This window comes from Manis pentadactyla, chromosome 3, assembly GCF_030020395.1.
Source record: "Manis pentadactyla isolate mManPen7 chromosome 3, mManPen7.hap1, whole genome shotgun sequence".
Lineage (NCBI taxonomy): Eukaryota > Metazoa > Chordata > Mammalia > Pholidota > Manidae > Manis > Manis pentadactyla.
This window is the reverse complement of record NC_080021.1, coordinates 102,705,850-102,727,190: the sequence shown is the minus strand read 5'-3', so window position 1 is coordinate 102,727,190 and position 21,341 is coordinate 102,705,850. Positions and strand designations below refer to the sequence as shown.

At 41.2% G+C, this 21,341-nt stretch overlaps 1 protein-coding gene across 5 annotated transcripts in view; it reads left to right on the top strand.

The window, feature by feature from the left end:
• Positions 1-10,111: 10,111 nt before the first annotated feature.
• The window catches only part of ITGA8 (integrin subunit alpha 8), a 162,172-nt gene continuing 150,942 nt past the window's right edge, over positions 10,112-21,341 (top strand). Inside the window, exons 1-2 of one of the 5 annotated variants that reach the window (XM_036908035.2) lie at positions 10,112-10,506; positions 11,191-11,324. In XM_036908035.2, the coding sequence (XP_036763930.2) occupies positions 10,301-10,506; positions 11,191-11,324 (340 nt within the window). In that variant the 5' untranslated portion in view covers positions 10,112-10,300. The remainder of the gene's footprint in view (positions 10,507-11,190; positions 11,325-21,341) is intronic. The other 4 variants (XM_036908033.2, XM_036908031.2, XM_057498231.1 and 1 more) reach the window with 4 other exon arrangements.

The window sequence follows — 21,341 nt, the reverse complement described above, 5'->3', positions numbered from 1 at the left end:
TCTATGTGGGCAGGGACTTGGCCTCCCTTATTCACTGCTGTAACCTCAGTGTCAGGCTGACATGGTTGATAAACACTTGTGAGAAGAACAAATGAATCTCCTGTTTTCCATTTCCCTCAAAACAAGAGTAAAGAAGAGGAAAGAGTTAAGGAAATTAGGGGCCAAGACAGCTGGAGCAAGTTCTTGGTTGGAAGCCAGCACTAAAATCCAGGAGGAATGGACTTTGAGTGCTGTTGGAACAGTGCAGCTGACAGGGTCTGTATCTGAAGAGGTAGAAGTGTTTGTTAAATCCCACAGAATGGGCTTTTTTTTTTTTAATCTTTTTGAGCTGAGAAGCAAAGGATGAAGTTGCATCATTTGGTTCAGTAACATAACCTTAAAATAAGATGAAAAATCTGTGAGTGTCTCTGTGGGAAAAGTGAGAAGATTCAAAGGAAAAAAAAACAATAGAAAATTTAATCCAAAACATCTAAAAGCAAATATTGTTTTCAGGGATTTTCAGAAATCCCTTTACAAAGGGAGAAAGAAATTGATGACTACAGGAGAGAGAGCTAAAACTGTGAGATGTTTCAAATATAGGGACTGCATGTGCATCTTTCAAGTATACCTGCAGCAACTCATTCATACAGATAAACAAGCTCAATTTTGAGCTGGCCCTCCCCACCCCCCAGCCATATCGCCTGGGCTTCTGCAAGAGGTGGCAGGATGCTGACTGCAAAAGTGGGTCTTGTTGAGTGAGAAGAAACGAAACGAAACTCTCCTCCCAAGTTAAAGCAAATAACTGTACACTTGGGAATAATCAGAGAAACAACAGAAAAGAAAAGTCATATGGAAGTGTAACAAATGCACAATTTTGCATTTTTGTTTTAAGTAGATTTGAAAATTCAGAATATTTTTAGATTGACAGAGAACTTGCAAAAAAATAACAGTAGTAGGTTTCCATATATACCCTGTGCCCTGTTAAGATCTTATATTAGCATATTTGTCACAACTAATGACCCAATACTGATACATTATTATGGACTGAAGCTCATGCCTTATTTAGATGTCTAGCTTCCACCTAGTCCTTTGTCCCAAGATCTCATCCAGGAATCCCACACCACATCTAGTAGTCATGTCTCCTTAGGCTCCTCTAACATGTGACAGTGTTTTGGACTTTTCTTCTTTTAGGTGACCTTGGCATTTCAAAGGAATACCAGTCAGATATTTCATAGAGGGTCCCTCAATTTGAGTTTTTCTGGTGTTTCTCTCTTGATTCAACTGGGATTACAGTTTGGGGGAGGAAGAGTACAGACGTAAAGCCCCATTCTCATCTCATACCCTCAAGGGCACATCATCACCAGGAAGCTCCGCTAATGATGTTGATCTTCTGCACATTCACCCTCTTCCCATACTGTACTCTTTGGAAGGAGGTCACTGTGTACAGTCCACACTTAAGGGGTAGGGAGTTATGCTCCACCTTCTTAGGGAGGCAGTATTACTAAATTTATAAAACAAAAAATTCTTCCATATGGGAATTGGTCTCTTGTCCCTCTTATTTATTTATTCAATCTTTTATTTATATCAACATGGGCTAGAATTAGTCTGCTAGGACTGCCATAACAAAATACCACACACTGGGTGGTTTAAAGAACAGAAATTTTTCATAGTTCTTAAGGCTGGAAGGCCAAGATCAAGGTAAGGGTAGGGTTGGCTGATGAGACCTCACTGCTTGGTTTGCAGATGGCAGTTTTGTCACTGTGTCCTTGGCCTTTCGTCTATGTGCAGATTCAGGGAGAGAGAGATCTCTCTCTTCCTCTTCTCATAAGGGTGCTAGTCCGATTGGATTAGGGACAGACCCTTTCCCCATAATTCACATAATGAAATGAATTGACACAAACTTCAAACTAATACTGAAAATGCTCAATAAAATGAGAAAAGATTGAGGATTTTGGCAGAGAACTGCAAAGTCTAAAAATAAAATAATATATGGCAATTCTATAACTTAAGGATACATTAACCAAAACTTAGAACTTGGACTGTTTTAGCAGCAGACAAGTCACAATTACAGAGTTAATCAGTGAATTAGAAAATAATCAGAAGAAAAATATTAAGATAAAACATGTAGAACTGAACAGATGAAAAATGCCAAGTAAAATAACAACAGACTATAGCTGAGAAAGCCAAATGTACACTACTTGGAGTCTCAAAAGGAGATAAAAGAAATATTGGAAAAGAAACAATATCTTAAGAAATAATAGCTGAGAATTTTTTTAAAAGATGAAAGAAATTAACCTATAAGTTGAAGAAATTCTGTACCTCAACAAATAGAAACAAAAAGAAAACCGAATCACATATATCATATTGAAAGCTCTAAAAACAGTTTGGCTGTTAAAAGCACTAAAAACATAGCTTTAACTGCCCAACTCTACTGCACCATCCTAATTCCGACCTTCATTTTTCTTTTGTAGACTAATACAATCACATGCTAAGTATTCTCTATTTCTCCCTCATTTATATAACTGTCAAATCAATTTTCCTAAAACATGACATAACACCCAAAAAACACTCAAAATTATTTGGTAACTTCTCTACAACCTGCTATTGCCCAAAGGAATGTTAATTGATACTCAACCAAGACAGCAGGGCACAGTGCTCAGATGACAGTCTTCAACTGGGAGGACTTGAGGTCCCTGGTGAGGGGCAGGTGCATGTGGATAATAGAAGGGAAAAGATGACATCACTCCATTAGTAATCTATAACCAATTCTAAGTGTAAGTAATAATAATGACTAACACATTGCTTCTCATATGGACTTTCACAGAGGTCTATATATTTTAAATCATTTAGTCTTCAAAAGTCCATGTCATACACTGTTAGTGTCTTCATTTTACAGTTGGGGAAACTGAGGCATAGAGATGGTGGGTCATGCAGATGAATGGCAAAGCTGGACTGTGGACCCAGATATCTGGCTCTGAAATCTGTGTTCTTAGTGCCTGTGTTATACTTCCTCTAACATGTGCGAGCAGCATTGGTTTCCAAACAGAATAAGACTATGGCTGAGATGATAGTAGGGATTTAGAGTTCAAGAGACAACTATGGTTAGGCTGACCTCTCACCTTCCAAGACTGAGATGCAAATGAGTGAGATCTCACCGTGATCAAAGAGCCAGACAAGAATCCTAACATTATTATAAAAAGAATTATAATTTAGATCCCTTCTCTCCCTAGGATTACCATTGTCTCCCTGATTTGGTGTGATAATAAGTAGTGGCAAAGTTTTTCAGAGCTTTCATAGGAAGCTGCCCTAATATCTACAAGTCCTCCTTGCAAACCATTTGAAAAATGGGCTAAGCTTAATCCATTTGATTTAGTGTTCTCCTTCCGGTAATTCTACTCAGCTTCTTTCTTTTTCCTTTATGAGAGTACTTTAACTTTCATCTGCTGGTTTTAATTTAACTTGTCATATTTCTATTTTTTGTGCATATGCCCAGAGGCTCTTGGGAAAGGACACATTTTTTAATAAGTCAAAAAACAATAAAAACCAGAAAGGTCAACTCAAGTCAATTAGTCACGTTTTAAGCAATCTCAGTAGAGGACAAGAAGTTCACTTCCAACCTTCTAGTTGTTCTCTCAAAGACAGCTGCTATTGGAAAGGGCTACGGCATTCCTGCGCAGAGAATTAAAGTGATCAAGGCCACAGGAGTGGATAACTTACTGTCATGGTAAGTAGGAGGCCTTTTTTATGTAAGTTACATAGATGACTAAATATACTGGTATCATAGGAGGCATATGGCATTTTATAGACGCAGTAAATATCTTAATTTGACACCATGTGCACAGTTGAATTCTGCTAAGATTGAACTTTTCTAAGTCAAAAATGGCCTCAGACAAGCCATAGGGTCCCTTGTTTTCCAGATCTGGGGAAGCAGGATTATAACCACTTTTTTTTTTAAGTTATGTCATGAATAGTCCATTTTATTCTTTTGGCTTGACATGTGCTGTATTCTTCTTTGAGGAGAAATATCTCCTATAAAACATTCCCCATCTTACCCTCGCCCCCATTATTCTCTAACCACACCTCGCTAGTCTTGCTCCTGGCATTCAGCAATTTATCCATTTAATTATATTCTTATCAAATTGCTAGCTTGTCACTTACCTCTCCATTAGATTATAGGCCCCAGGAAGGGAGAAACTACCTCTTAAACTAACAATTGTATCTCCAATACTGGTAGGGTACCTAAAATAGTGGGTGCTTATATTTGTTGAGTGGTTAAAAAGAATAAATACATAAATTGCAAAATCAGGTAGGCAAATGAAGTCGTGCAGGACATAGTCCTTCATGGATGACATGGAAATCTGATTTGGATTCTGCAGTTAGTTGGCAAAATATGAAGTATTATTTTTATGGGCAAATTCCTTCCAACCATCCTCTTTGTCTCTCTTCTCTGTTTCCCCTCATGATTTGCAAAGATATAACAAGGAAGTAAAGATGGTGATAAATGTGGGAGAGATCAACTTGATATTTGGAAACTTTTTAATGAAAAAAAGGTAATCTAAACTGTTCTAAGATTAAATCATTTTTACATGCTTTAACAGGATCACAGACACTAGAGGGCAGTCCCAGGCATGCTTATGCTGTCTTCCAAAGGCAGAAGAAACTCAGCAACCTAGCTGGGCTTTAAAACACACTCAGATCAGCATATCAGATACTCTAGCCACCTCCTGCTCCCGCAGTTGGAGGGCTTCCTATGACGTCACCACCTAGTTTAGGAGGCCTTTGGTGTCTCACCTGAGTCCTTCAGCCTTCCCCAAGAGTTGAGTGGAGGAGTGGCTGACTGCTTCAGAAAACCCGCAGTGCTGTCTCCCCCAGGAACCCACAGGCATGGCTGCTGCCCTTGTCCTGGGCCCACGGAGGTGCCTGGAGCATTGTGGTCCTAGAAGCCTGATTTCAAGCCCTGGTGCAAGGGGCTGAATGTTTGTGTCCTCCTAAAATTCATGTGGAAATCCTACCCCCCAGTGTGATGGTAGTAGGAGGTGGAACTTCTGGGGGTTGACTAGGACATGAGGGTGGAGACCTCATGAAGGGAATTAGTGCCCTTATAAAAGGGACCCCAGAGAGTTCTCTCAACAGCTTTCCACCATGTAGCCATGTGAGATACAATAAGAAGGTGACACTCTTTCTTATTGAAGAAAAGGGCCCTCACCAGAACCCAACCATGTGAGCAGCCTGATCTCAGACATTCAGTCTCCAGAACTGTGAGAAATGAGTTTCTGTTGTTTACAAGCCGCCCAGTCCATAGTGTTTTGCTGTGGCAGCCTAAATGGACCGAGACATCCCGTGCATGTACAGGCAGGGAGATGGCCTTGCCCCCGTTTCCCGTGATCCTCTTTCCCAAAGGCCAGAGTGCTGCTGCCCAAAACCCTGACACCTCGTTGAAATTTAATAATAATTTTTTTAAAAACTTTGAATATATTCCCACAGCCTCCCTTGGCACTGGACCCAAACATTAGCTCCTGGGGAATTGGACTCCCCATTGCCAGACTCCAAATTTAAAATTAAGATGTTGTGAGTTTTTTCCTCTGGAAGTTTTCTTCAGTCACATTGGCCAATAGTTACTTAAAAGGTGCAACCTGCCAACCCAACAGCCATGTGTAGATTTTTCAGGATTCTAGAGTGAACTGGCCCTGACTGAAACGTGTAAATCATTCAAGATCCTGAGTATAAGTTCAGGTGCCCCTGGGGCTTTGTGTCTCAGAAAGATTTATCCCTAAATGTCAAAGTTTTGGAACAGCATCATTTTCCTTAGTTACCTTCCCTTTAGAGGAAGAATTGTTTTACTTAGTTTTATTTTTGTTTAAAGCAGAGCTGTATTTAAAGGCTCATTCTAAAAAGAGATCAAACTGGAGTCTGGTTTTGACTAGTGGGAATTTTCCTTTAGCTAAACTAACCGTTGGCTGTGCTTGAACGTCTGCCGACACAGGGGCCACTGCTGTAGCACTTTTAACTTAAAAGTGGCTAATAAAATCAGGAAGGGAAATCATAAAAGAGAATTACAAACAAAATTATCAACAAGAGAAAAAAAAAAGTATTTTACTGTGATGAGATTCACCCTCCAGGGACCAGAAGAAAAAATTTGCAGACATGAGCTTATGTCAGCAGAGACACTTAACAAATTTAAAAGTTGTTTGCCCTCAGTGAGTTGAACTGACCAGTTTCTACCAAGCAGTTGTTTCTACTATTGCAGAAAAACCGAGTGCAGCTGGGAAAAAGAAAAATCTGGTATCATCTCAACTACCCAAAATACAAAAAGAGCTTGAAAACTGTTTTCCATTTTCGGTGCATTCATTCTTAAAGCTGACAGAAACTTCAAGGACACATTGCTTTATATTGGCTTATTTTGTAAATGGCTTAATTAACATATTGAAAATCTGGTTGTAATAATGAAGTAATCATGTTGGGACTTTCCTACCCCTGATTGAAGGCAGGATCACATTTTATCATACAAAGAAAGATTAAGACATAGTCAGGAATAACAATTGGTTATTAAGTTACAAATGTATTCAGTCTTCTGTTAAGAAGTATGCAGTAATGGTTAAATGTTACAGCATCTCCATTTTTAAGTACTCTGTACATGGCTACCACACAGAGATCATTTTTTTCATGTGATGCTCTTTACTTATTTATTTTTGGAAAGTTTCAGACAAATCTGTTCAATCTTTGACCTTTGGATTCCTTTCTTTTCTTTTCAGGGAAAAACTATGTATACCTTTCCCAGTAATAAACATACACATGTACTCACATGCATGATAAACAATTCCCAGACTTGCTTTTCTGACAAATAAATCAGTGCTAGTAGATCTTTAAAACATCAGACTCCTCATTCAGCATGAGAGCTGTCACTGTCCATGTGTTTCTTTGATGGTACCCCAGATCTTACTGATTGGCATGGTTCCCATGTGTCAGAATTGTGAAATGTGCAAGACACCTATCCTATCCCTGCAATTATTGTAGTTTTTTCCCCTCTGGCTTCTAAGGAGATTTACTACTTTTCCAGGCTCTTGGCCTCCCAGGGAGGTCAAAGGGCTTCGAATTAGTTTGCTTTCCCTCCACTCTTTCAATGCCAAGGTGCCACCAAACCCTTTTCCAAGACATTTTGGGAAAGTATACAGCAGCTTTATGCCATCTCTCAATCACAAGCATGTCCAAAAGGTGGCCTGAAAAGCATACCTACCTCCAGAAAGGTGATTTCTCATTATTATCATAACTTTTGAAAATATCCTTATAGACCTAATAGCATCAGAAACTGGTTCGGGCATCTGACATTGCTGGATTCAGATCATATCACTACTTGCTCTGAAAATATGTGGATTTATTGTACCTCTCTCAGCCTTAATGCTTTCATCTGTAAAGTGGAAAGTGGTATTATTACAAATGTGGGCTTGTTGTGTAAGTCAAGAATAAGTGTGTTTTAGAAGAAAGGAATGAGTATATGTATCCAATTTACATGGCAATAAGTAGAATTTTCTTTCACTACATACCCTATTTTGCATAAAAAGATAAGGAACATGCCAGCAATATTACAAAGCAATGGAGTACATAAGGGGATACCTGGTGATTTGCTGCCCCACACAAATCAGAGCATTCACAATATGTAGCTGCTCTGCCTTGTGAGTCATGTATGGGCCAAGTGCATGTCTCAGCTTACACTACTACTTTCTACCTATTAGGTGTTCCACTTCAAGCGAAGGCTTGCCTGCAATATGACAAATTTCCAAATTTCAGCATGCCAATATCAGAAATTTGTCAAGTTGAGGTTATTCCTTAGCCTCAGTGTCTGCTAGAGGTCTGAATATGCCCATGCATATGTTTTGTGTGAATTACTCATTGAAATTTACTATAGGGAAGATCACTTTAAGTCACGATAGTAAGCTGACTAAAGTAGCTGTCTCTGCCCAACACAAATGAACTTCTGGACTGAGAAATGAGTTTTCTACCATCTACTCTTAAGTCCTTGTCTGGGAAAGGGCTATCCAGTTAGGAAATTATCCAAATGTGATGATTTGGCAAAGATAGACATAAAACACAAATCAGTCTCCCAAGTGAGTTCTGATTAAGAGAGATGAGAAAGTCCAGCTTGTCGGTGGACTCAAAGATTCTCTGTGGACACACTCCCAAATCTGCACCACCAGGCTGAGCACTTCCCTGAATTGCAGTTTATTCTCCCAGCACTTCCAGAGCTCCCACACTGGTAACTCAAATTCAGGCCCAGCATCTGACTCACCATTTACCTCCCATCTTGCTCTCCTTGCTCCATTGCTACTCTTTGTTACTTTTCTCTTGTACCTTGATGCTTTCAGACTCACAGTGACTCTCCCTCACTTGCACTGTGTCATCAGTCTTCTGACCCTCTTCCTTCTCATTGACATTATGACCTCCCTTCCCTTCCTTCTGTTCAACAAGTTGAGGTCCTTATCAACCAGAGCATTTGTGCAACAGCTGCCTTGCCTTCTCAGCCTTGTAACAACCACTCCCCTTCCCTCTACACACATTCTTGCCACTAAACTTTTTGAATCCCTGCAGGCACATGTAGATAAAATGAGAGTTCCTGTGGCCAGGATTCTCACCTGGCCGTGGTTGACTAGCTCACTGCACACCTGTGGGCAATACATGGCTGTTGACTCTATATAAAGAGCTCCACCCAGTGCTCTGGGTGCAACATGGTGGCAGGGCTGCAAGGCTACAGGAGAGCAGAGCAGAGGCTGGAGTGGTGACAGTGCCGAGGACAGAGGCCCAGAGGATGGCTGTGAGGGATGACTGTGCAAGCAGAGAGGCCCAGAGGACAGCTGTGTGGACAGAGGGGCCCAGAGGCAGAGACCAGCTTGCTGCATGCAGACTCACTCTGAGTGAACGGGATTTTAGTGACTGACCTGCCACCTGGAAATAAAGTTGGGTATAACCCTTTCACCCCAAGAACGTTTTGCTGTCATTTTCTTTGGTCACACCGAATCCATAGCGAACTTGCCCGGGGCTGAAACCCATTGGCAAGACCGCACATCATGCCTCTGCTCTAGAACTGGCTCCCTTAGCCTCGTTAAATGTTGTTGTTCAGATCTTCTGCCTCAGGGGATCCATCCCTATTTCCTGCCACTTCGTAACTACTCTTGTTCTAATCCCTTGCACAACCATTGCATCCCAGACTTTGCATCTTTAATTTGTTCCTTCAACTTCTCCACCCACAATGACCAAATCCAAGCATCATATTCACATATGTCTACATCTGCAACCAAATCTCCTTAAGATACTTGGGAAATTACTTACCTCTGCTGCGTCTACACTTCATTTCTCTTCAATCCCAGCCCCACACAGTTTGACACTTAATTGCAATTTGTGCTTTAGTCCTACTGCCTGGGCGACCGTTATATGAGGACTTCCCTTCTCCACCTCCTTATTTTTTGTTTCCTTCCCCAATCAGAGGACACAGAAAGAGATCAACAATTCTGTGGACTGGAATCGAAGTTTGAACTCTTGCAGATTCCAACTTATATCTTCTACCCCTACTGACAGTAAACTGTCAATTCGAACATTTCTAATTTTGCTGATCTTCACCACTGCACAGGGTCACGGGAAGATTCAGTACCATCACTTAACATGACCCTTTGAGAAATACCTAAATAAGATCTGGGGGCTTTGTTTACCTTTGAGGGGAGGTGGCAGAGCACAGAATTGTTGGATTTAAGTTTTAACTCACAGACGAACAAACCACGCACCCCGAGAGGCTGTCAGACTGCAAAGGCCATGAGAAGTGCGGGGCTCTCTCTCGCCTGGTGCTGGGTGCGCCTTCACCTTCTTCCATTTCGGAGAACCTGGAGCAGACGCTCGCCCCACGCGGGGGCACTGCTCCGAAAGAAATGGCTGGAATTGGCACGTGCGAAATTCAGATGGTCCTTCGGATGCGACTGCCCTGGAAGGCCGGGCAGCGGAAGCGGGCGCCTGGCACCGCCGCCAACCGGGCAACTGCGGCCCGGGCGTCGCTAGCTCCAGCGCGCAGCCCGCGGACCCGTCGCTAGGAGGCGCCGCGAGAGCGCCCGGCCCCCGCCCGCTGCCAGGGGAGGGCTCGGATCCCCTCGGCCAGCCCGGGAGCTGGAGGGGAGCAGACCGCAAGGGACGCGCGGCCGATCGCCGGGGCTGTCACCGCGGACGCGCCGCGCGCTCCCACCGGCACGCGGGCAGCTGGGGGCCGCCAGCCGCCGCCCCCGCCACTTGCCCGCCGAGGTTCTCGGCGCCCGCTCCGCGGTGAGCACACGCCGGGCGAAGGGCGATGTGGGCCGGGGCCCGCCGCAGTCCCCGGGGCAGCCGGGCGCAGCTGCCCGCGCCCCTCTGGTGCTTCTCGGCGGCGCTGGGGATGCTGTGGCCCCCTGCCTCGCAGGCTTTCAACTTGGACGTGGACAAGCTCACGGTGTACAGCGGGCCGGAGGGCAGCTACTTCGGCTACGCGGTGGACTTCCACATACCTGCTGCTCGCACGTAAGTCGCCTCGCGCGGGGAGGTCGCGCACCCCGGAACCCGCCACGAGTTGGGTGGGTGCCGGCCCGGCTGCCGGGGGTCCCGCAGCCTGATAGAAGGCGATCCCTGAGATTCCACCCCGCTGCCCATTTGGGGTCCCGTCCGGCTCCCCTCTGGCCACTAGCCTCTCCATTCCCCTTCATGCTAGATGTGCCTCGTGGTCTTTGCTCTAGAGACACACCACTTCATAGAACACTCCAGTCCTGGGGAGTTTCTGGTGCAAAGACTCGAGCATCATACAAAGGGGAAAACGAGACCCAACAGACTCAGCCAGTTAAAAGAGAGACCACAACACGGTCTGTTTATACATAGCCTGTAACAATTAAGTGTCTGGGCGCAAGTGCTGTCGACTACAAGCAGCTGGGCTCTGTCCTCTGCTATTTATTTTTCTCTTCTCTCATCCCACTGTATACAGAGCTCCACCTAGAGAAGAATTAGGACTATTTGCGCCCTCTTTCAAACCAGGTTTCAGACGCCCGTAGGTTTCCAAGAGGAAATCAAGGTTGACAGTCGATCTCCATCATAAATACGTTTCTACACCCAGACCCCGACCTTAGTCTCAGTGGGCAGGCTGCTACAGAGACTGCATCGCATGCGTACACTTTTATGATTCCCAAGGACTGGTTTTCTCCTACCCTTTCGCAGAGCGAGTGTCTTGGTGGGGGCGCCCAAAGCCAACACCAGCCAGCCAGACATCGTGGAAGGGGGAGCCGTCTATTACTGTCCGTGGCCCGCCAAGGGGTCTGCACAGTGCAAGCAGATACCGTTTGACAGTACCAGTAAGTCATATTTGCCTTTCTCATCCGTGAGTTCTGGTTTCAAAGATTCAGGGCCATCCGAGAGTTAACTCCCCACTTGCTTTGTACTCATTTGGCCTGTCTAATGGGTCTGTTCAGTTCCCTAGAGAAATCAGCTTCTTTAAGCCAGAGTGAAGGGGAGGAAAATGCTGAGTGAACCCCAAAGAGGGAACGATAGTTTACTTTGAGTATTTGGATGCATTCTAGTAACTTGTGTTTCCTTACTGTCTGAGACAAGCATTTTCAGGATGAGTGGATGCTTCAGAAAAATATAAATGTTACACCCTAACCTTGATTATGGAGACAATTTGATTGCTTCCCAGGAACAGATCTGGAAAAAGGCAGTGAGCTTTAGCATTTCCAGTGCCCAAAGTCCGGAGGCAAGACTCAGCTGCACAGACCTAGACATTGCTCCATGTTGCTATTTAATTCTTTACAGAAAGAAAGAATTTTCTTTCAAAATATCGGACATCAGATGCAAACTAGTACAGGCAGAGTGTGGATAGATTACATTCATTTCCAAAATCCCTAGACAGATGTTTCTTATTTAATTAAAGGGAAAATACATTTTAAACAATTTGGGCTGGTTATATTTCCTCTGGTGTTTTCTCTGGGTCCTGAGAAAATAATTTAAATGTAAGGCTTTAAAAAACATTAATGCTGAATGTTTTAATTTGTACCTCCAAAACTTCATGAATTCAAAAGTTCTACATTGTTGGAAAGCAAGTATCTTTTTTCAGAAAAATGTGAGTATGTCAACTCAAGTAATGTTCTTTGACAAACAATCATTTAAAATACCTTTTGTACTACACTACTATTTTATGACATTCTTCATTATTGTTATACTAGTGTGCATGTAGAATTTGTGTAGAAAATCCATATTCACATAATTTTGATGAAATTGTATAGGTGGCATTTACCTGTTACTTTAACTGATGTGCATTTGTTTTATTTTAAAGGAGAAAATCCTTTCAATTATATGAATATGGGAATCATTTCAAAGGAAAAAATTCCTATGTAAGCATTACCTTGAATTATGTCCAAATTAGGAAAATATTTTATAAAGGCATTTTATAATTGTTTTTCATATGTATCTATATATGGTCATAATAGCTCATTTAACATTTTATTAAACAATTCAGTTATTTCATACCAATTTTTATAAGCTTTTACCTTTAACTATTAGAAACTGGAAAAATGAAGCCACTGGTGTTAATTTGCAAAGAAATCTTTCAATTTGTTGTTTAGTCAGGACTTTACATGCTTCTAATTACTGACCTCTAGCTTGTGAATAAATTTCCTAAGTCAGAAGAATTAAGCATAAAATTAATAGCATTTTAATAATCCATGTCAAAGTCATTTCTATTTTAAGAAGTATTTTAAAATACATATCAAATCAGGATCTGGCTAGCATATTTTTCCTTTGATAAAAGAAGAATCTATGACTGCCCAGAGAAGTCACACCTGAAAACCTTTCTAAGTACTGATGCCAGTAGATGTCTTGGTTCAATAGATGAAAACCAGAAAATACAGACAACAATAGAGTTGTTTTTGACCACTTCCAGTCAAAAATCTCCAATGTTAAATTACAATAGGTAGCTTTTTCCAAAAGTTCATTCTAAAGCAACTGTTTGGAGCTTTGAACATGCTTTCCCATAGAGAACTAATGCTGAAAGATTGTGCTTTGGTTTCCAAAATAGCCCACAGGAATGTACTTAACCCTATTGTAGCTGAATTATATTTGCAATGAAACAGTAGGAAACAAACTAAAACAGTTTTGGCAATTAAATAAATAGGAAAATAATGTTGAGCAAAAATTAGTGTTACTTGGAGAAAGAATGGGGGTAGATATGCAGGTTTTGAGGAAGACATCTGGGTATCTCAGAGGGCTTTGGAGATTCATGCTACGGGTTGCACACTATGTCTTATTTTACTTCTAAATGTAGGGGGATTTTTTTCTTGATAGGCAGATGCACTCATCCAGCCTTAGCAACCTGAATCACAGTAATTTGAGGATTCATAAGTGGAACAGCAAGGGAAAGAAACAGGGAGATAGATGTTTCTGAAATAATTGAGCAAAAATGAAAAAAAAAAAAAAGGCAAGGCAAAGGAGGCCACACAGCTCTGTGAGAACTTAGTGGTCCATGATGGAATGAGCAGAGCGGGGGCCGGTGGAAGCCTGGCAGTGTTTCACTGAGACAGATACAAGAATCATGGAGAAAAGAAAGTTCCCATGTTTAGCCATCAGCGGGTGCTGTGGGTCCAGGAACCTTGGTTGTTGGGTTGACTCCACCCCAACATTACTTTCACAAATTGCAGTTAAAATGATCCTCCAGAGAAGGTCTGAAAGGAAAAAGCAGTTTGGGTAGAAGGCTGCTGAAATCAGAGGTTGTAGAAGGAGACTTTTCCTTGATGGGAATGATGGGTTGTACGCACCCCTGGTTTGCTGCAGCTCACCACAGCATGCCCCTCATGTCCCCAGTCAGCTGCCTCCTGTCTGACTCTTTGTCCACTGGCAGCCATGTACCATTTTCCCAAAAACAGGAAGGACATTTCTCTGCTTGATGAAGTAGTGGCTCTGATTGTTGGACACCCACAAACTGATTTTCACATAACAGAGCATGATGCATCAGGCATAAACATATTTTACTTTGCAAATATTCCTCTGTAAAGATAGTTGTGCCTTTCCTTGTATTGTGCTGTCTGCTTTTAATATCACATCTGAATTCAAGACACTCGAGGTAAATGTTACCTTTTAATGACGTTGTTTCCAGTTGTTCAGGCCTCTGGGGTGTCTACTATTTAGTGTCCACTGTGGTAACCTACAAAATGAACTTTCTTAGACACAGAAGGACACTGACCTGTCATTCAGCCCTAAATCTGGCTGGCTGTGACCTTGAACCGCAGCTTATGTAAGGTCAACTGCCTTCTAGTTCAATTCTTTTCTCATTAAATTATCATTTACTTTATTTTTACCTTATCACATAACACTGGATTTTAAAAATTACTTCTTGTCATAAATGCAAAAACAGAGGAAGCTAGGAATGGCCTAGCACTTCAAATGCATGAATACTATTAAAATCTTTGGTCCTTTCAAGTACAGAAAAAGGAAACTTTAGGAAAGCATATGGCAGTGGGGGAGGTGCAAAATGCAGAGAGAAGATAATTTTCCTGCTCTGTACAAAATCAAGTGGTTCCAAAAAAGCACTTCTCTCATCTCCCTTCTGACTTTCCCTCTTACTTCACTAAAATAAAATCCATCTTCACTAAACCGATTTCTTCCACTTTTGCTTAAGGAACTCTCTTAAACTATGCCCTAATGCCTTAAACAACTTCAAACATTGATTGCATCTGAAATTCATGCTTCCTTCCTTTCTAAATCTACTTCAAGGTTCATGTCTTCTTTTTACTATGTTTTCCAAAAGCATGTGGGAATTAAATAAGAGTTGCTAGATTGTAGCCCTCCCTTTTTAAGGGGGGATAAATGAGCCAGAGCCTCATCTTTGGAATGATGAAAGAAAAATTGCGACAATAGTAACAACAGCATTGTACACAAATATTCGTATTAAATGCTCAGATGAAACATTTTGATGAGAAACATAATGGCACATATTAGTTAATGATAGTCATCCTAGCAATAAAAATAATGGAAAGGCAATACAGCTGAGAGACACTCATAATTTGGGAGCTAAAGAGTGAACACGAAGAGGTGGGAGGTGCCACTGAGTTTGGAAGTCATCTGAGTAAGACTACAGAATTTGCCTGGCCTTAACTTAGTATATTCGTGCTTTTTTAAAAAAAACCTTAAATTGGAAGACAATTTTGTTAGGCTATTTCAAGGTTCTGGAATGGTAAGATTTTTGCTGGAATTGCGCTTTAGCTTGAGGACCGGAAGCCCTTGGTTTGGGTCTGTTTTATTTCGTGTTAAGTGAACCCACCATAAGAAGCAGCCTGAAGCATCTGGTGCTGTGCTTGGTATGGGGCTGCTCTGTGACAGTCCTTACTGGGCGTGCTCCTCCCTCATGTGAGGCTTGGGGAGCATATTGGCCACATAAGTCTTGCCTAACTTCCTCAAAAGAAATCAGTTTTCATTCAGGAACAAAGAAAAGAAAAATGTAAGTCAAAGATACCCAAGTAAATGACAGAGGAAATAATACAAATGTGATAGAACTCACAGCAGAAATCTGGGCTCTGGGAAGTTCATTTGAAAGGGAAAAAAAGGAAGACAGACTAAAGAGAACTGCTCCTTTTAACAATTGATAATGTCATTATCAGGGTAAATTTTGGTAGTCAAGAAAAATATATACATATATGAAGGCAGAAAGCTTACTGTGCTGAGTGCTAACCCCACTCAGTTATTGTGGTTGAACTCAATGGTATACATACATACTCTGGGAGCTGCCCTCATGGCGGCTGCCCTGCCTGACAGGCTGGCCTGAAAGACACAGCCACCATCCCTGTGCTTCTCCCATTTGGCTCAGATTTCCACGCAACAGAACACAATCAAGTCCTGATAAGAGAAGGAAGGAGACAGTGGTCCCTATAGCACAGAACAACTGAGGAAACACTTGGAAAGAGGAAGTCCTTGAAACTCCAGCTAGGAATGGGAAACAGATCTGTTCTACAGCTAGTTGAGAAGTGTGAGCATTGGGCGCCTCTTGCTTAATCTACAAAATTCTTTCAAGAAACTGGAAGTCTGTGCAGTGGAACAAGCTTCCAGGCTCTTGGCAGGAACAGTCCATGCAGCAGCAGCCGCATTCTGGGAGAAATGTAGGAAATTGTCTTGAAATTATTCTGAAGGTAGAAAAATGCACTTTGACATTTGAGCTGACCAGTTGAGTTGTGTGCATTCAAACTTCCCCTGTTGTGTACAAAGAGTCCTATATCTGTGAACCGTGTTGATGAAAGGAGTTGCCAGCAATACTGAAGAGCTCCACTCAGTGTGCCCTGATTGGCACCATCGAGATACACAAACATGGATTTCTGTGGACAACAGATAGAAGACTAATTATTGATCTTATTAAAAGCACTCACTTACAAATAATATTTAATTTTCAAAATTTACCTTTATAAAAACATATTTATTGAGTGCACCAAGCAAGGTGTACTTGTAGAATGAAATCCTAAAATAGAGTAAAAATAATTTATTTCTAGGTTAGGTTATGTGGAGATTTAAGGTAGATAAGCAAATCATGATTCACCAATAAGCAATGTACACTTAAAATATTCTAACACCTAATACACTGGTGTTATTCTGTTACGGATTCAGCCAGGCAGCTTCCAGCCCAGTGTGGAAGGAACAGAGCTCAACATAGCCCTACGGAAAGGTCCGGCTGCTACATCTCTGATATTTAGTGTATGGCCCCAAAACTCTGCCAAACTGAGGAACTTTTCTAGATCCATAAACATTGGTGAAAGTAATCATTTACCTTTCCAACTGTTTTAGTAAAAATAAGGCATAGATTACAAAAGTAAATCTTTACAGACATGGTTGCCAGGCATTGGGAATGGCAAGAAGAGGTTGACTCCATAATGGAGAAAAGTGAATTTGGGGGAGGGCAGTGCAAGTTTCTGTGTCTTGATTGTGGTGATGGGTACATGATTCTTGTATTTTTGTCAAAATCCATAGGACCATACATTCACCAAGAGTGAATTTTACTGCATGTGAATAAAAAAATTTTTTTTAATGAGAAATAAACCTTTATGGAAACTGCTAGAGATTTATATATTCGATATGATGATTCAATTTGGTTTTGTAACCATTGCTGTGAGCATGTGGGCAGTAAGCCCTTAGATCACAGGAAGTTCTGGTGTCAAAATAACCAAAATATAAGGACTCATATTATCCCTGAAGAACTTAGGTTACTGCTCCTAAATAAGAACAAACAACTAGTCAGATCATCATGGAGGAGCTTCTTCAACATTCTTTCAGTATAGATTTAATAAATCTTTTAAATTAATATTTAATTTAATCTTTAAGGATTATATGTTCAGAATGTGTTTAGTAAGAGAACTGTGAGGAGAGCGTGTTGAGTAAGACTAGATCTTTGCAATGAGGCATCATACTTGTGTGATTCTCATATCCTTACTGAAATTCAGGCATGAGACTCCTCGCTAGAAGTCATTAAACTAAGGAGATCTCACTTCAAACACATTATTTTAGTAATCAAAACTATTACAACAGCATTGCAGGGCAGGTACTTATTAATATCTTAGGTTAATTTTATTCTTTATTTCTGATATTTGACATATGGACACAGATTTGTATATGATAATTGCAAAAGCCACTGTATCAATCTATACTGATTCCCAGGATGTGTAGAGCTTAGAGAAGGGCCTACACCATTGCAACAGGAATAGGTTTACACAGAGACCCTACACAGCCCATATTATGCACAGCATTTCAACCCAGGTATAGCAGGCAAACTCCCCCAGCCAGATTACGGCTCATTTCAGATTTGTCTCAGCTGTTATCTGCTATGATTTGCCCAGATGTCTCCAGCCAAGCCACCCCTCTCCTGCCGTACCACCTGCACCACTTACTTCTTTAGCATAGTACATCATAGCAAGCTTACCTCTGAAATGTGAGCTATGGACTCACATGTCCCATTCACACTGGGTCCACATCCTGGCACCTCTTTCTTAACTACCCAGAACATCTTACTGTCCAGTAGTGATTTTCTGGTACTTCTGGCTTCTCTCTTCGTACAATTCCCTATGGAAAATACATTTTAGAAATTAAGTTGAAAATTGCTGCAAATGTTTTTTTAGAGAAAAGGAGACTTAGCACTAAAAAATAATGTTTTCAGACATCCTAAATATGGGTAGTCAAGTAAATTACAGCATAATCACATAAGTATTATATAATCATAAACAATGAAGCCTACCAAGAATCAATATTACTATTTCCATAGTATTACTATGGGAAAATGCATTTGTTCTAATATTTAGCGAAACACACAAAATTCAAAATTGTATCTACAACCTGTAGAAGAGTATAGGAAGGGATATGCAATGAGAAGCTATCTTTGGGAAATGTGATTAATACTGGATTGTTCTCTTCTTTTTCTAATGCCTTTTTTTTTTTTAATTTTTGAAACCACGAGCAGGTATCTATTTATGACCAGGAATATAATGATAAAAGTAAACATCTAAAAATTTTAAAATGAGATCAAGTTCACTGAAGTACTATGGAGATTCACAATGAAAAACCACAATTAAGGTTCTGTGTTGGATGATGACGATCTCAGTTTCTCCCTCTTTTGTCTCAGATGTAGATGGTAGAGTAGTTCCTAAACTTATGTATGTCTAGGTGCTTATGTTTTGGAATGCTTAAGCCCAAAGCTGTTTTCAGTAACAATTATATGTGTAAAAATAAGAAGGTGCAGTATATTGCCTGTTCTCATTCTACATTATCCCTGAATCAATAAAAACATAGATTGGATGGTCTAACATGACAGTTTTTAGAGTCTTTAGGATAACAGAGCTATTTGTGGGAACAAACCCATTCAAATACTAATGTAATCTGGAAACACCTTCATAGTCAAATCCAGAAATAATGTCTCATCAAATATCTGGGCACTTCATGATCCAGTTAAGTTGACACATAAAATTATCTGCCTCCCCCTCTATGAGATTCATAGTGCTTATTCTCTTAGAACAGGCACTCAGAATTCATGAACAGAAGAAACCCACTGGATTCATAGGATAGAACTTTTATTGACAGTCATTCTATCTACTCACATTTCTTAGGCCAAAGCATGCTAGGAGGTTGGCTGCAACAACTTATTTGAATATCTAATGCTTTATTTATCCATACCTAACAAAATTCTATCTATAATCTTTAAAAGAGTATCAGAAAGGAAATGCAATAAGAGAGATTATCTTTGGGAAGTGTAATTAAAACTGGCCTTTCTTCTATCTCTAGTGGACATATTTTGCAGGACATATTTTTGGGATCACTGAAATAGCATAGTTCTTTCTTCAGGGCTGCAATCCCCATTCCCACACTTACAGTAGGGAGCGGACACACTGTAAGGAAACGAAGGTGTTTCTGTCAGCAGATGCAAGATGTGAGCAAGCTCTTTATAACAAGAGTCAGTCCTCAACCTGTTCCATTGGAATACAACTGGACTCCACTCTCTACTACAAGTACTGTCCGGGAAGACTGTATGTCCTTCACTCTTCCAATCAGATTCTTTGGGTGGCATGCTATTAAATCGTAATGCCTTCCCCCTCAAAGAAACCCTTCAATTAATTTTAACCCACTTGTACTTAAATAAAAACATCGTCTTAAGGAATTGAAAATAAAGCTTTCATTGGCAAACAAAATATTTTGTTTATTTTGCTTACCACAGGTGGTCAGAGAAAGTTTCATTGAGGAGGTACTATCTGAGCAATTACCTAATTTAGTGAGGCAAGAAACCAAGCAATTTCAGGGGGAGTATAGTGTTCTAGGTTGCATTAAGTCAGTGCTATAGGCTGGAGATGAGAAAGTTCATGGGAGAAAGGCCAATGGCTGGAGAGAAGTAAGTCAAGGAAAGAGTGGCAGAAAATGAGGCCAGAGAGCAAGGTATAGGCAAGATTATATAGTAATACGTTAAGGGCTGATGTCAGGATGTTGTTCAAAGAGTGATGGGCAGCTAATAGTGGTTTTGAGTAGACAAGTAACATAATTTGAATTATATTTCTAAATGAATCCATTTAATAAACTGTAGGCAAACAAGAGCAGAATAAGGATTCTAGATAGGAGAATCTTCCTGTTGTCTTGTAATGGAGAAGTGTGGTTTGTGTTGAGTGATAGTAGTTAGGGTTGAAAAACTGTTGGATTTGGGATTTATCTGAAAGTGGTAGAATTTCATGATGGATGAGATGAAGGGTGCAGAAGAGTAAAAAAATTCTGAACAATGGAGGAATAGGAGTGAGACAGGGAACAGTGGGGAGGGGTAAGTCTGGGAGAAAATATCAAGAGTTGAAGTCAAATATTTGAAATTTGAGATGCTTATTAAGTAGCCCAGTGATGTCAAATGGGAAGATGGATAAACCTGGAGCTCATGCAAGAGGTTTGGAGATGTAGAATTGGGAGTCATAAGTATGTGGGTGATGTTTAAGGCCATGACTTAGGCAGAGAGTATGAAGAGAAAGGAGAGAAGCCAAGTGAAGCAAAGAGGAGGGAAAAGGAAGCAAAAGGTCAAGGCTGAGATTGAGTCTGAAGCACCATTGGCACCGAGAGAAATAGCGGGGAATTGAGGACGATGTGACAAACACTAGGAAGTTGTGGCCAGTTTGGTAAAAGAAGTCATGAAGCCAAATGTTTACTCCATGGGAGGTAAAGTAAAATAAGGACAGGAATGCGGACATTTGATTGGCAGTGTAAAGTTACCAGTGGATGAGAAAGCAGTTGCACTGGACTGTGGTGAGAGAGGAGAGGAGGGGACCGACGGGAGGTAGTGAGGATGGATGTGTAGCCATTTGCTTCCAAAGAGGTCAGAGAAATGTAATAGTCAAGAAGATTCTAGCCCGTTTGTAGTCTAACAGGAACTATCCAGTTGAGAGGGAGACGAAGATGACTGGGAGGGAAGCAGAAGCACAGGAACAAGTTCCTGAGAAGATGAAAAGGGTGGGTGGGGTGCCTACACAGGTGGAGGCACTGTTCTCAGACACGCACCTGGGCGTTCATCCTTGGTGCCAGGAGAAGGCAGTGAGGACCCCACTGGGGATGGGGTGGTGGCTTTGGTAACTGAAGAAGGACAATGATCGTTTTCCATTTCTTCCATTTTCTCAGTGGAATCAGCAGCAAGGTTATCAGCTGAGAGTGAGGAGGTGGAGGGGGACTCGTGGGAGGAGGAGGACATGTGAATAGCAGTAGCAGACTGGTAGAACGAACTGAGCAGACTAACAGGATTACCAGGCAGTGCACAGAGCCCGTGTGTATTTACATTTCAGGATTTATTTGTGGAAGGAATGAATTTTTGCCCCTGCTCACCCTATAGCATGGTC